The sequence below is a fragment of the Prunus dulcis genome, chromosome 4 (assembly GCF_902201215.1).
Source record: "Prunus dulcis chromosome 4, ALMONDv2, whole genome shotgun sequence".
NCBI classification, from domain to species: Eukaryota; Viridiplantae; Streptophyta; class Magnoliopsida; order Rosales; family Rosaceae; genus Prunus; species Prunus dulcis.
Window position 1 is genome coordinate 3,923,016 of NC_047653.1, and position 13,744 is coordinate 3,936,759.

General features: G+C 35.2%; 2 protein-coding genes across 6 annotated transcripts; both read left to right on the forward strand.

Moving 5' to 3' along the window:
- The first annotated feature begins 613 nt into the window (after nucleotides 1-613).
- LOC117626447 (DNA-binding protein DDB_G0278111) lies at nucleotides 614-3,787 on the forward strand. 3 transcript variants are annotated; one of them, XM_034358149.1, is made up of 8 exons: nucleotides 697-881; nucleotides 1,783-1,894; nucleotides 2,513-2,578; nucleotides 2,681-2,742; nucleotides 2,835-2,899; nucleotides 3,237-3,328; nucleotides 3,421-3,492; nucleotides 3,596-3,787. In XM_034358149.1, exons 3-8 carry the CDS (start codon nucleotides 2,549-2,551, stop codon nucleotides 3,632-3,634), a joined length of 360 nt encoding a protein of 119 aa, XP_034214040.1. In that variant the 5' UTR covers nucleotides 697-881; nucleotides 1,783-1,894; nucleotides 2,513-2,548; the 3' UTR covers nucleotides 3,635-3,787. The 3 variants fall into 3 exon arrangements, with proteins under 3 accessions (XP_034214039.1, XP_034214040.1, XP_034214041.1); XM_034358148.1 differs by lacking the exon at nucleotides 1,783-1,894 and having other exon boundaries at nucleotides 614-881; XM_034358150.1 differs by lacking the exons at nucleotides 697-881; nucleotides 1,783-1,894 and adding an exon at nucleotides 914-1,022.
- Nucleotides 3,788-5,583: 1,796 nt separating this feature from the next.
- LOC117626547 (two-pore potassium channel 3-like) lies at nucleotides 5,584-10,006 on the forward strand. 3 transcript variants are annotated; one of them, XR_004585591.1, is made up of 4 exons: nucleotides 5,584-7,076; nucleotides 8,786-8,972; nucleotides 9,690-9,830; nucleotides 9,908-10,006. XR_004585591.1 is itself a non-coding variant. In XM_034358283.1 (3 exons), the coding sequence occupies exons 1-2, from the start codon at nucleotides 5,935-5,937 to the stop codon at nucleotides 8,928-8,930; spliced, it is 1,287 nt and encodes a 428-aa protein (XP_034214174.1). In that variant the 5' UTR covers nucleotides 5,584-5,934; the 3' UTR covers nucleotides 8,931-8,972; nucleotides 9,690-9,937. The 3 variants fall into 3 exon arrangements, 2 of the variants coding, with proteins under 2 accessions (XP_034214174.1, XP_034214173.1); XM_034358283.1 differs by having other exon boundaries at nucleotides 9,690-9,937; XM_034358282.1 differs by lacking the exons at nucleotides 9,690-9,830; nucleotides 9,908-10,006 and having other exon boundaries at nucleotides 8,786-9,577.
- The last annotated feature ends 3,738 nt before the right edge of the window (nucleotides 10,007-13,744 follow it).

Sequence of the window (13,744 nt, forward strand, 5' to 3'; positions counted from 1 at the left end):
TGCACGGTTATACTAATGAAACTTTTCCAGCCGGATTAGAGAACAATTAAACTTTTCTAAAGGCATCCTTATTCTTAAATGGATAGCCGCCCAACCTATTCCGGCCGGATCAAAGAACAATGAAACTTTTCTAAAGTACCAACCAAATCATGCCCATCTGATCTTGTGGAATATATAGGATCTTTCCCACTAGACTAAGAATTAGTTGGTTAAACAATGAACTTGTAACTTATATGATCAATAATATTTACCTATGTATTCAAAGTTCTATATTCGATTCCCCATAAAGTAATGAAGGATTCACTTGATTTTTCTGGGTCTTGTAATCATGCCTTAAGGTTCAACATATAAAAGAGAGAGACAGAGAACAAAACAGATTAAAAACAAAGAGTTGACCCAAAAGAAAGATTGAAAATAAAAACAAATAGGGAAGAAAATATTCATGCATAAGATTGGGTTATAAATTAAAAAGAAAGAGGCCCATTTTCTTTTAGAAGTGGGCTAAAAAAATATTATTCGGGGCCTGTGCCATCGTCCAGCCTGATAGAAAAGATAGTTTGTTAAAAACACACAAGGGTGTTTGTGTTTCTACCTTGCAATAATGCACTTCCCAATCCAACAAAATGTTCGAGTTCCCTTCCCATTGCAGAGTTTTGCTTTTCCTTTTTTCAATTTGTTTTTAGGGTTAAAATTGGAAGTTTCAATTTTGCTGGGTAGGAAACAAAATTGACCAACCCGCGTATATCACAGCAGCTTTCGTTGGTGAGAGCAAGAGTCGTATATAAAAGGCTAACTCGAGAATCCGACACCTGCCTAACGCAACTTTGGTTTCCTTTCCTCTGGTTGGAGCACTAGATCGCTATCCACAGCTTGAATCAATGGTAATGGTAACCTACTCTCTACTATTTTCCATTTCATTGTTATCTTTTTCACTTTCAGATACCAAATGCAGCGTTAGGGTTTGGAAATGCTCGTGTAGATTTCATGTCTATTTTATCTTCGTTCCCCAAATTAAGGCTTGAGTTGAGTAATTCACACTCTTTGATGGTGTTTTGCTTATTCTAATTTTGTGTGGTGGTGTGATTTTATTTGGGATTCTGGTGTGCAATTGGCCAATAAATGAATATTGGGAGCTCAGTATTTACTGATTTTGTAAGAGGAAGAGTAATTTTCAGGGTTGGGCTTGGCTTTTATGCTTAGCAGGCATGGCAAGTAATATGCTTTGAAAGAACAGCTATTATCACTAGAGTTATAAACTTATAAGCAAATACTCCCTGAAACATGCTCCAATATAGTTAGGTAGTTCTATTGGTGCATATATGTGTAGTCTCTGTTGAAGAGTTTTTTTAGACTGTTTAGGCCATTGTAGGGTGTTCCAGACTGCGTGTTGAAATTTTCAATTCCATATGTGCGTCTGTATGGCTTTTGCTAGTGTTGCAACGAGATGCTAGATTTGCTTCAGAAGTCCTGCTGTTCTTCTTTTGCTTTTTCATTTTGTATCTGAGATGCAAGATTTGCGATTCAATGGGGTTTGGGAGGGGGGATCAGGAACATCTGTTCTGATTTCACGGTCCTCGTGTGTTCCTTTGCTGGTCTGAGATGTGTTGCTAAATTGCTGAATACTGTAGATATACTTACTGGTATATACATTGTGGTTGGCACAATTGTATATTTAGTCTGTATGATGATTAAGATTTTCATCATTATGATTTGTTTTGTCCCTTAAGTTTTTGTTTGCCCACTGGATTTGTTGTCTTCAAAATTTATTGGTCTCCTTGTTAGGATGATCCTGAACTAGAAGCAATCAGACAAAGAAGGATGCAGCGTTAGGGTTTGGAAATGCTTGTGCAGATTTCATGTCTATTTTATCTTCGTTCCCCAAATTAGGGCTTGAGTTGAGTAATTCACAATCTTTGATGTTGTTTTGCATAATTCTAATTTTGTGTGGTGTTGTGATTTTATTTGGGATTCTGGTATGCAATTGGCCAAGAAATGAATATTGGATATTTGGGAGCTCAATTTTTACTTTTGAGTAGTTGTCAGGGTTGGGCATGGCTGTTACACTGAGCAGGCATAGCAAATAATAGGTTTTGAAAGAACAGCTATTATCACACGAGTTATAAGCAAATACTTCCTGAAACAGGCTCCAAGAGAGTTAGGTAGTTCTTTTGGTGCATATATCTGCAGTCTCTGTTGAGGAGATTTTTTAGACTGTCTTGGCCATTGTAGGGTGTTCCGGACTGTTTTGAAATTTTCAATTTCTTTTTTATTTTGTATCTGCGATGCCATGGGGTTTGGAGGATTAGGAACATGGGTTCTGATTTCACAGTCATCATGTGTTTCTTTGCTGGTCTGAGATGTGTTGCAACTTGCTAAATACATGTAGATATGCTTACTGATATACAGTGTGGTTGGCACAATTTTATATTTAGTCAGTATGATGATTATGATTTTAATCATTATGATTTGTTTTTTTCCTTAAGTTTTTGTTACTTATTGCTCTCCATTTTAGGCGGATCCTGAATTAGAAGCAATCAGACAAAGAAGAATGCAGGAGCTTATGGCTCAACATGGTGTGGTAAGCAATCAACTTGGGTTTATCTGAGTGTTTTAGCTAAAAACGTGCAGTGGCATTTTTTGTGATTTCGTGCTGATCTCGCCACCTTGCATTGATTGATAGGGAGGGTCCGGAGGGAAACAACAAAATCCGGAACAGCAGAGGGCAAATGAAGATGCCAAGAGGTTGGGTTTCAAATCAATTAGGGAATTAGTTTTTTCTGTTTTGTTTTTCCAGAAAGTTCTTATTGATTTGATACATAAGGAAATTAACTTAGGGAGGCTGAAGAACGGAGGCAGATGATGCTTAGTCAGATTGTGTCAGCGGAAGCTCGTGAAAGAAGTAAGTTGATATCTGAAATTGGCGTTTCATGATTATTATTCTTGCGCTCCTTGGAAAATTTACCATTATTATCACTTCTCCTCTTTTAGAAAAGCCTATTCTTGGTTTAGGATACTATGTTTGGATTATTTTTATGACAATAGTTAATAAACCATGGTACTTTGATATCTTGGCACAAGATTTAGGCGGTTTAAAATAAGAAAGATGGAGTATGATACGTTGTTAATCTGGGCTGTTGTCTGTTTGCAGTTCAGTAACATGCATAAGTGTATAGCAATTCATACTCTGGGTTAGGCTTATCTGTTGATCTAATACACTTAGTGCTATGCATGTGTAGTTGCTCGAATCGCTTTGGTGAAACCTGAGAAGGCAAAGGGTGTTGAAGATGTTATACTGAGAGCTGCTCAAATGGGCCAGATAGCTGAGAAGGTATGGTGTGATATTTCATATTGTGGTCGCTTTTATAGTTTCTTCACAGGGCTTAATATTTTTTAAGTGCATTAACAAGAGTTTGTTTTTAGGTTTCCGAAGAGAGGCTCATTTCGTTGTTGGAGCAGATCAACAACCAAACAACAAAACAGACCAAAGTCACTGTAAGTGATGATCAATTTGTAATGATATTTCTTTCGGTTAAATTTTACATGTAAAATTGAACTGATTTTTGCCCCATGTCTTGGATTACTCTTATTCTTCCAGATTCAGAGGCGTCGGAGCGTCCTTGATGATGATGATTGAATTGTATTTTATATTTAAAGACAATGTTCTTGTTGGTTGTATATTTTAAGATAAAGTGCTTGATTTTTTGTGTTTCTAAAATATTCAACTCTGCTCATACTTCTATTGTGTGATTTTGATATTTGTTTTTCAGTAATATTCTTGACGTGCAAATATATCCTGTGTCATTTTATATATTTCAGTTCAGAAGAGCATTGCTGTTTTCTCAAACAAACATCCTTAGCACCATCTCAAGACCAAAAAAGCTACAACACATGTACACTACCAGCTTGATCATGGCCGTATATCTGAGTTTAATTTTTGACATACTAGGATTACCTTCCCATGACCATATGTTTGTCTGCCATTGACGTTATTTTCTTCAGTGAAACTCTACAGGTGCTCTGACTAATTTGTGATGATTAACTAGTTAGTTTGCAACTAATCGATCCACAAACCATGTTTATGTTAATGATGATCTCATGGCTTTGCTAATAAGTTATAACCCAAATAATTAATTATGGCCTTCAATCACATGATATGATCCTTGTCCTTGAGCATCTACATTAGTTCTTGCGCATTTACCTGCATTGACCATCTGCATTAGTTCTTGTTCATTTATCCGTATTTCACAGTAACTGAAGCATTCAGATAATCTAATAATTTAAGACATACACATCACAGTATAAGTGTTTAAAATTGTTCTCATAGGCCCCGTTTGGTTCATGGAAAAGGAGATTTGGGAATGAGAAATTAATTGCTTTTCCATGTTTGGTAAGTCAAGGCATAGAAAATCGTTGCCTGGCCCATGGGAAAGTATGGAGAAAGTGAAGTCATCCTCCCAACTTGAGTTTTGTTTTCCCTATTCATGGGAAAGTTAAGGAAAATAAGTCAATATTAAATAAATATTTTTCATGACCGTTTTGTTCCTATTAACAATTTAGAATTACAATATATCATTAAATGCATTCTTTTTTATTTGATTTAATATGGATATAATTGAAAACTAATACACACTTCGTTTTCCATTCTTACTCAAAACAAACATGAGAAAGGAAATAAAGTGATATATCCCGGTTAATTTCTCAATATTATTAAACGTGAGAAATGAATCTTCTATTTCTCATCCCTTAAGAAATAACATGGAAAATAGTTTATTCTCAAATTCATTCCGTGAATCAAACGTTGCTATAGATTAATCTGACAATAACAAATTGACAATGGTTACTACTAATTTGTCAATAGGAGATGGCGGTGGTTATAGGATTGCAGCCTGCTGATGCCATTACTCCATTTATAGAAGCAAGGAAATAATTGATGCTTCCACCGAGAAATATAAACCAGTATCACTGTCATCAAATAATTCAATATTTCCACATTTGTTTTCTTGCGCATAGCATAACTCATTTGTGATTCCACTACATAGTCCAAAATCTAATGATGTCACGGGAAGTAGGTATATTAAACTTAAAACAATTATCATTTATTTAAATAAATAACTATAAAAAAAATACATTTTAAATGAATAAATATTTTTATGTGATTATAAACTACTATACAATGTTACAAGTTCACTCATATTATGTCTACATCTTTAACCTCTTATTTATTTGACAAAAGATATTTAAGACATGAAAAGGTTCGTTAGAACTTTGAATTTTTTTTTTTACGTATCTAATTTTGGAATCCGACATTATAAACTTCAGTATAAGCTCCAAAATGATTATTTATATCGTTAAACTATTCATTTAAATTAGAATAAAGTGGAATATCGTTTGATCAAATAAAAAACAATCTATCATGTCATATATAATATCAAAATCAAGAAAATTAAGTAACAATGAGATTTGATTTTCCTCAACATGTAACCCGTCTTGCATGTTTTGGTAGATTTGAAAAATAGAAACTCCCTACTATATATATATTTCTGGGGCGCGTGGCTGAATCATATTTATCCGAAGGAACCGAATCTGACGACATACACATCTCAAATTCTGCCCCTCGTTGTAATCTGCAGCGTTGGTTCTCACAGGTATTTTGTTACTCTTTTTTGCACTTTTTTGCTTGGCTTCCCCAGGTCCCAACAAACCGACCGAATCAAACTCCCCCTACCCCAGCTCTCTCTCACACGCAAGCGCACATTTCCCTCTTTTGAGAATCTTCAACCTTGTAACAGCTCTCAATTGAATCTTGACCCAAGTTCCCAACTTTTCTCTTCAATTCTTCAACCTCTCTCTGCAAACCCATTTCACCATAACAGCCAAAAGTTTTCTTTTTCTGGTTTCCCGGCGATACCAAAAGCGGTTTTCCGGCGTACCCAGATGGAGAAAGAGCCTCTGCTTCCCTATGTAGGCAGCCCGAGAAGAAAGCTCTCACCTTTACATACTCTCTGTCCGCTACCAGAAGATAATGAATTCACGGCTCCTTTAACCCCTTCAGAGTTCAAAGACCGTATCATCTTTGGCCCTTCCCCCTCATCACCACAAGACTCTTCTCCTCTAGTTGATGCTTTGACTCTGCCTTACAGTTCACCAAGAGCCTCAAGGCCTCCTTCCTCTTCTTCTTTATTAGACGCCATAGCCACAACCCCAAAAGACCCACAACCTCAACAACCCCTGCAATCTTGGCTCATTGACCCCAACTATTCATGGACCAAAACCAACCTCCATCGCTCCAAAACTGCACCTGCTATGGCTGTTATAAATGAGGTGGAAAACCGGCGTTCTGATCCTAGACCCCAATTTGGTTCACAGTCTATTGTAAGACAAGCTTTTATTCTTCTTGTTATATATTTGTCATTGGGTGTGACTATATATTGGTTTAACCGTCATCATTTCTCGGCAATTGAGACACACCCGGTAGTTGATGCATTGTACTTTTGTATTGTGACAATGTGCACAATTGGTTATGGAGATATTACACCCACTAGTACGGCAACCAAGTTGTTTTCTATAATGTTTGTGTTGGTGGGGTTTGGATTTATTGATATTTTGCTTAGTGGGATGGTCAGTTATGTGCTGGATTTGCAAGAGAATTATTTGCTAAGGAGTCTTAAGGGTGTGGGTGAGAAAAAGGAGTCCTACATATTTGATGTCAAGAAGGGGAGGATGAGGATTAGAATGAAGGTAGGATTGGCATTGGGAGTTGTGGTGCTATGTATTGGGATTGGTGTTGGTGTTATGCATTTTGTGGAAAGGCTTGGATGGTTGGATTCATTTTATCTTTCGGTTATGTCAGTTACCACCGTTGGGTATGGTGACCGCGCGTTCCAGTCTTTGTCGGGTCGCATCTTTGCTTCAATTTGGTTGCTTGTATCGACGCTTGCGGTTGCTCGAGCATTTCTGTATTTAGCTGAGGCAAGGGTGGATAAACGGCATAGGATAATGGCAAAGTGGGTTCTTGGTCAGGATATGACTGTTTCTGAGTTTCTTGCTGCTGACATTGACAATAATGGCTTTGTGAGGTATGTGCTAGTATTTAATACTTACATTTTGATCAGTTAGGTTGTTTTAGGTTGTTGGTTTTTGATCTATGAAGATGGTTCATCAAAAGGTACATATTTGGGCCGTATAGGATAAAACTTGTATTGATTTAGCCTTTCTTCTTCTCCTGGTTACTCAAATACATTTGGCATGTTCTTGAGCTTCGTAATCTAAAGCCAATATTGTTGACTAACTATAAATTCTTTAAGTGCCTAAATTACGTGTTATAACTATCATTATGAGAATTATAATAGACTACCAGCTTACTCAGTTTTCTGAAACATGAGACCTTCCATTTGACTGCCCGAGTGCATAAACTCTTGGACCACAAATGAATGTATTGATTTGTGAGTCATCTTTTGTAATTTTTGGATATTATAAGGTGAAAGTGAAGCTTGTAGGTTGCAATTAACAATCATTGGTCAATGTGTGTCTCTGTCCATTATGAAGGGTCGTTTGAATGCATGGGTCTAAACAGAAGTTTAGGAGACAAGGAATATTTGTGGATAAAATGAAACAGAATTTCTGTAGGTTAAAATACCTATTTGAAATTACGTGTTATAACTAGCTCTATGAGAAATTATAAGAGAGTACCCGCTTACTAAGTTTTCTGAGACCCAAGGCCTTCCATTTGACTGCCCAAGTGCATAAACTCTTGGACCACAAACTGTAAGTTTCAGATATTATGAGGTGAAAGTGAAGCTTGTCGGTTGCAATTAACAATCATTGATCAATTTCTGCGCATTATGAAGGGCTGTCTGAATGCATGGGGACTAAACAGAATTTTACGAGACGAAGAGTATTGGCAGATATTATGAAATGAGGCTGTGCGCAGACCCCTCCGCCTTCTCCTTAATGTGTTAGCTCAGTCCCCCTTTGCGGGCCTTAATAACCAAGCATTTCAAGTGTGTTGAGCACAGTATTCCATTTCTATTGGAATTATCAAAGTTTATTGCAAATTTCTTGAGCATGCAAATGGTTTATGGTAAGGAGAACTGTATCCCTATGGGATATTCTCTCCGAACTTTTGTGTTTGATCAAATTATTTATGAGTTGCAACATGCATCTGATAATTTGCTATCTTGCTTAGTAAGCCTTGACATGTAACATCATAATAGTTGGGAGTTGTAACAGAAGTTTGATTCAATTTTTCTTTATTAATGAGTTAAGTTAAGTTTGATTCAGTTATCAATACAAATTAGTCAGTACCAAACAGTTTAACTCTTGTTGGAACCCCAAATACTTCTTGGTGACATGGAGGTTATGAGCACGGCAGTTGATTCAAGTGCCTAGGTTCCACCAATTTTGGAGGAGATTGAATTGTGACCTTGATAATTTAGCGTGCATTGATTATTTAGTTCCTTCTAGAAATCTGGAGGTTAAGCAAGTGGTAAAATTTGTCCTCAGTGGTAGGTAATAATATGGTTTGAATTTTGGTTTTTTCTTATTGATTAGTAGTTCCAATTGTGTTAGCCTGGAATTCTTACAATAAGCAACTCTTGTTTAGAAACTGGCGCAAGTTTGCTTGGCTGACTTCATTTGTTTGTAAAGTTCTAATCTTAAAAATAGATTTGTAACTTGGTTTGACTTACTTCCATTGTCTGGAGTTGTTGACTTATTTCTTTGCTTATTCTGAGTTGCAGAAAATCAAAGTTTCTGTTGGCTAATTATGTTGGCTTTATGTGTGCAGTAAGTCAGAATATGTCATATACAAACTCAAGGAGATGGGAAAGGTATCAGAGAAAGATGTTATGCAGATCTGCACCCAATTTGATAGGCTAGACTCTGGGAACTGCGGAAAGATAAGCCTTGCGGATCTTATGAGTCGTCATTGATATCCAAGTAGCTTTTTGTCCTTTTCATCATTATACATCAAGGCAAGCAAATAGCAAATATCTTTAAAATGAAGTATGATAAGCCTGATCTTATGGAGAGCATTGTTCATTTCCAAGTTGCATACAATACACATGAAGTATGAACTTTGCTGCCTGATCTGTTGGTCCTCTTGTCCATGCATCCTCATTCCCAAGCATCAAATAGATCTTCCATATTTTAGGCATAGATGCATGATACTTGTGGACGCACATGGATGCATTTTCTGTTAAAATACACAATTTTACAAACCAGTCAACAACAAGGTCATTGACATATTCCAGGAAATACTGGTGATGGGAGAACTGAGCTGATTGAGGGCACTTTTGACTTTACACAAACAAATTGACAATACAGACTAGTTGTATTTCTTCTCTTTCAGAAATGAAGATAATCTCAGAAAATAACAATATTTTACTTTTTGCTCAGAGTTGGAGACCCTTTTTGTGGCTTCAGAATGTAAATGGTTGTAAATTAGTATGAATGAAGGTGAAACACTTTGACTGCGTCTCTCTAGCTTGCTTGCTTTCTTTCTTTCTTTATTTCTTGCATTATTTTGGATCCAAGTTACGTTGGTAATCACAAATATTGACACTTTGCCTTTTTTTTTAAGAACCTTGATTTTCTCTTCATCATCAGGTTATGCTATTTTTAGTGTTATGTGGACCATATGAATGTTAGACTTGGCAATGAATTGGGTTGATTAATCTATTGAATAACAGGCACTTGTAACCCAAAATAGCCATTCTCGTGCTCTTCATGGGCATGCCTTTTCTGGCTTGATAACTTGGTACCAGCTGATGCATTGCACCAACATTTGTCCTATATGTTTGGAAACAACAGTGAAGCTAAATGTGAACAAGGTGGGTTCATAAAGGGCTCATATGGTTTTTGACTGCAATGTCTCATTCGAAGTTATATAATTCCAATTTTCTTGCAGAAATATGATCCTTGCTTTATTCTTGGAAACCATGAAAGACAGGTGCTCATAATAATAAACCAAAAGTTGTGCACTTCAACATTCAGCTCATTGTATAAAAAAAAAAAAAAAAAAGAATTTGAATTGATGAAGGGATCAAAGCAACTCCTGTGTAATCTACTAGAAGTATTCTGTAAACTTTGATTAGAATTGAAAGGTAGCCTTGGACCATGTCGGTTTCAAAAGCTTCATCAGCAAGCCAATCCATTCATGATTTACTGCGACTTTTAGGGTGATTGAATTGAAAGAAGACCAAGGACTACACACATAATATATATATATATATTGCTTTATTCTTGTCCTCTTTAAAAAGTTATTTTCAAAAATTTTGAACACAATCTTTTATGAAACTAGTCCTTTTCTTTGAAGGGATCAAAAGATAAATGAACATTAACCCAATACTCTACTACAAGACTACTTCATTCCAAACTTCCATCTCTCTCTCTCTCTCTCTCTCTCTCTCTCATTATAAATTTGACAACTTCTTGAAGAGCATCATAACAAAGCTTTTGAATTCTGTTGATGAAGTAGACTGTTTTCAGTGATCTTGATTGACTGGGGAACCAAAGACTGTGTCCTATATTAAATCTATGGGGTTTACCAAAAGGAGATAAAGAATTAAAAAGAATGCAAATTAAAATATAAATTATATATTACGGCATGGCTGAGTCAACTTAATTAATTAATTCATTGCAACTTAATTATGACTGCTGATGACTCTATCAGAGAAATAATAATTTAATAATTTGGTAGAAGAAAGGTCTGTTCTTTCGTTTTCAGTTCTTTATTGGCTAGTAAAATGGAGGGGCATTATATCAAATAGAAAATTCAATTTGAATAACATTAAAGTATACAGAATGCTGCTGCAGTTGTTAGATTAGAACCAGTCAAGTAAATTTTTGACCTCTTGAAGAATCTATCCACATAAGAGGTCCTTTCACATTTGAAGAACATGGAGCGGGCTTTCCTTACACTAAGTGATGAATATAAGAGACAAACCCCATATCTAGTATTTTTCTTATGACTTGATTTGCAATTTGCACCATAAATCATAGTACTACATTTAGTTCTTCTCCTATGCGCACGTTACGGCGTTATTATCGTGATTATAAATAGAGACAGAAAAAAAATAGTAAAAAAATACATGACATCTGCATGGTAATAATAAATGTCCGCATAGGAAAAAATCAGGTATTATATTGTAAAATATTATACCATGTATATAATAATAGTCATTTCCGATGTTGACTCTAGGTTTCAAGTCAAATTGAAATCATTGAAATCAAGATTTTAAAACATGATAGCCTAAGATGGATAAAGAGTACTGGTGGTGAAGTGGATTGTCAGCTTTTCTTTACTCATACAATTCAAAAAAAAAAAAAAAAAAATCGTACGGAAATTTGACGGGAAAAGGGGAAAAAAGAAAAGAAAACTAAGTAATATAGAGGAAAGAAACTTGTTCAACCAAGTTATATATTTGTCTAGAAGCAAAATGGGTTTTGCTTAACTAAACTAACCCTTTGTATTTGGTGGAGTAAATAATTTGGCTTTCAAATACGCAGATATTCTTTGAAAAACTCTAGATGCCTATAGTCCTATAAATATATGGCTACATTTAACACACAAAGTAATTTAAAATTCCTTTCAAAACGGTTAAGTGCCACCACACACAGTTTCAATCACCCTGTTCTTCTCATAGAGAAAATTATGTACTCTTTTTTAGCTATTGTTTCTCAAGGATTCAATCGAACTAACTTAGACATCAAAGGGTCTTTAACCAACGTCCTCCAGGTGTGGTCCTTTACTCATATTTGATTTTACAGAAACTGAAAAAGAGAGAAAAGAAAATTAAAAAGACGAAGAATTTTCAAGCGAATATTCTCTCCTGGGATATTTACACAAACAATATTAATAATATAGACTGCAGAGTTATATTTGTCTGAGTAGTCTTGTATTGGAGTTTTGCCTGACAAGTTCATAAGCGTACGCAAAAATAATATCCATACATAGAGTTATAGTACTGTAGCAGCATACATATGCATTATCAGTTTAAGGCTCTCTCTCTCTCTCTCTCTCTGTCTCTCTCTCACACACTAATAAACTATTTATATACCATCAATTATTGAGCGGAAAAAGTTAGGCACACACTGCTTTCTCTTCAATGAAGTGGAATTCTGTGGATCTATTTTAATTAAACTCAATGGTGTGCTAGCTAGCTAGGTTACAATCTGGGATACTCTATTCGACAAACAGACTCTCTTGTTATGAAGAGTCTTCCAAACTGTAAGATGTTGTCTCCTGTTCGCCATGGTTGAGACATCCTTAACCTTTTTTTGGTTCTGGAAGTTCTTTCGATCGCACTATGTTCGTGACAATATCCTAGTCATTGATGAACGCAAATCGAAGATTGATATGTGTAAATAAAATTATCGTAATATGTAGGGTCCAAATTAACCATTGGTGTGGTGGTTGATAAAGCTGAAATAGTTTTATCATGCATACAAATAGGGATAAGATAAAGTTTGTTAGTGAATAGTGATTAGGCAGATGACAACTAAAACAAAGATTAATTTAGATGCTGGTTGCTTGGTGGTGGTGCCTTTAAATTTGAGGTTGAGGGTTGGGTTGGGTGCAATGCAAGTGCAACCCCAAATGTTTCAACATCCTAAAGATTCTTTTTTTCCAATGTGCACACCTAACAAAAAACCTGCCCTCTTCTAAAACGATAGGGACTTCCATTACCAATATAATCAAAGTCCTTATTTTATGTCACTTATAGCGGACGCAACTGATTAATAATAGGTCAACAATCTCATGCTTTTCTTTAATTTTCTCTCTTTCTATCAAAAGTCATCCCTCTTAAGCAACCGCCCCAACCCCATCAGATTGATTTACACTCTGATTTGATTTAAGTTCAAATCATGTACATCTACACTTTTCCCGTAATTCATGTATTTCTTCTTGCTACCTTTTGATTAAACTAATCTCCAGTCAAATACACAAAGATTACCCTTCCGATTTGACACTAATCTGATAAATGCTTTTAGATAATTTATAATTGAAAACATGATACACTCATGACGTACGAGTAGTCATCTCTTACGTCGTCTTTCCTTCTTTCTTCTCTCTATTTTTTAGTATCAATTAACAATTAACAATACGAGATCAATACTTGAAGGATCATAGTAACCCACATGATATGACAGTATATGTTATTTAACAGTTAGTCATTCTAATTGACATAATAAATAATACTAATTAGGTTTTGGTATGGTGATATTTGTCTTCACTTGATTGGAGGAGGTCTCATATTTTATTCATATAAATGATGATGACAATTTTCTATTTGCGACAGTGTAGTTTTGTTGTGCGTATATTAGCCGGCTGTAACAGTAGTTTGTAATAAATCATTAAAAAATGAGACTTCTCTAGCATATTTCCTTTTCCTTTTGATAAAAATAATGCTTTTACTAAATTATTATCACTTCGTCTTAGTTCAAGAAAGACAGTGTTCAGTATACAAATACCCTAATTTGTTTCCTTTACCAACTAACATCTTGGGAAGGTATACAGATTACCTTATTTCTATTTTCAATGTCCTTTTACTTTTATTTATTTTTATATTACTCAATTTACTTAAGTTTACAATGTAAATAAGAAAGTACCCCCCATTTAGATTCAAATAAAAATACTAGAATATCAAATTCCCACCAAATCAAAATATGAAAATTTAGTTTTAGTGCAAAATACGATTTAGGCTAAAAATGATGGCTCATTAAGTCAATATATACTTCATAC

What these genes read in the sequence shown, in the direction of transcription:
- LOC117626547 (XM_034358283.1), top strand. Translation starts at nt 5,935, where the DNA reads ATGGAGAAAGAGCCTCTGCTTCCCTATGTAGGCAGCCCGAGAAGAAAG. An exon ending in GACAATAATGGCTTTGTGAG is followed by an intron (nt 7,077 to 8,785) that starts GTATGTGCTAGT and finishes TTATGTGTGCAG; the next exon opens with TAAGTCAGAATATGTCATAT.
- LOC117626447 (XM_034358148.1), top strand. An exon ending in GCAAATGAAGATGCCAAGAG is followed by an intron (nt 2,743 to 2,834) that starts GTTGGGTTTCAA and finishes AAATTAACTTAG; the next exon opens with GGAGGCTGAAGAACGGAGGC. An exon ending in CAAAACAGACCAAAGTCACT is followed by an intron (nt 3,493 to 3,595) that starts GTAAGTGATGAT and finishes TTATTCTTCCAG; the next exon opens with ATTCAGAGGCGTCGGAGCGT.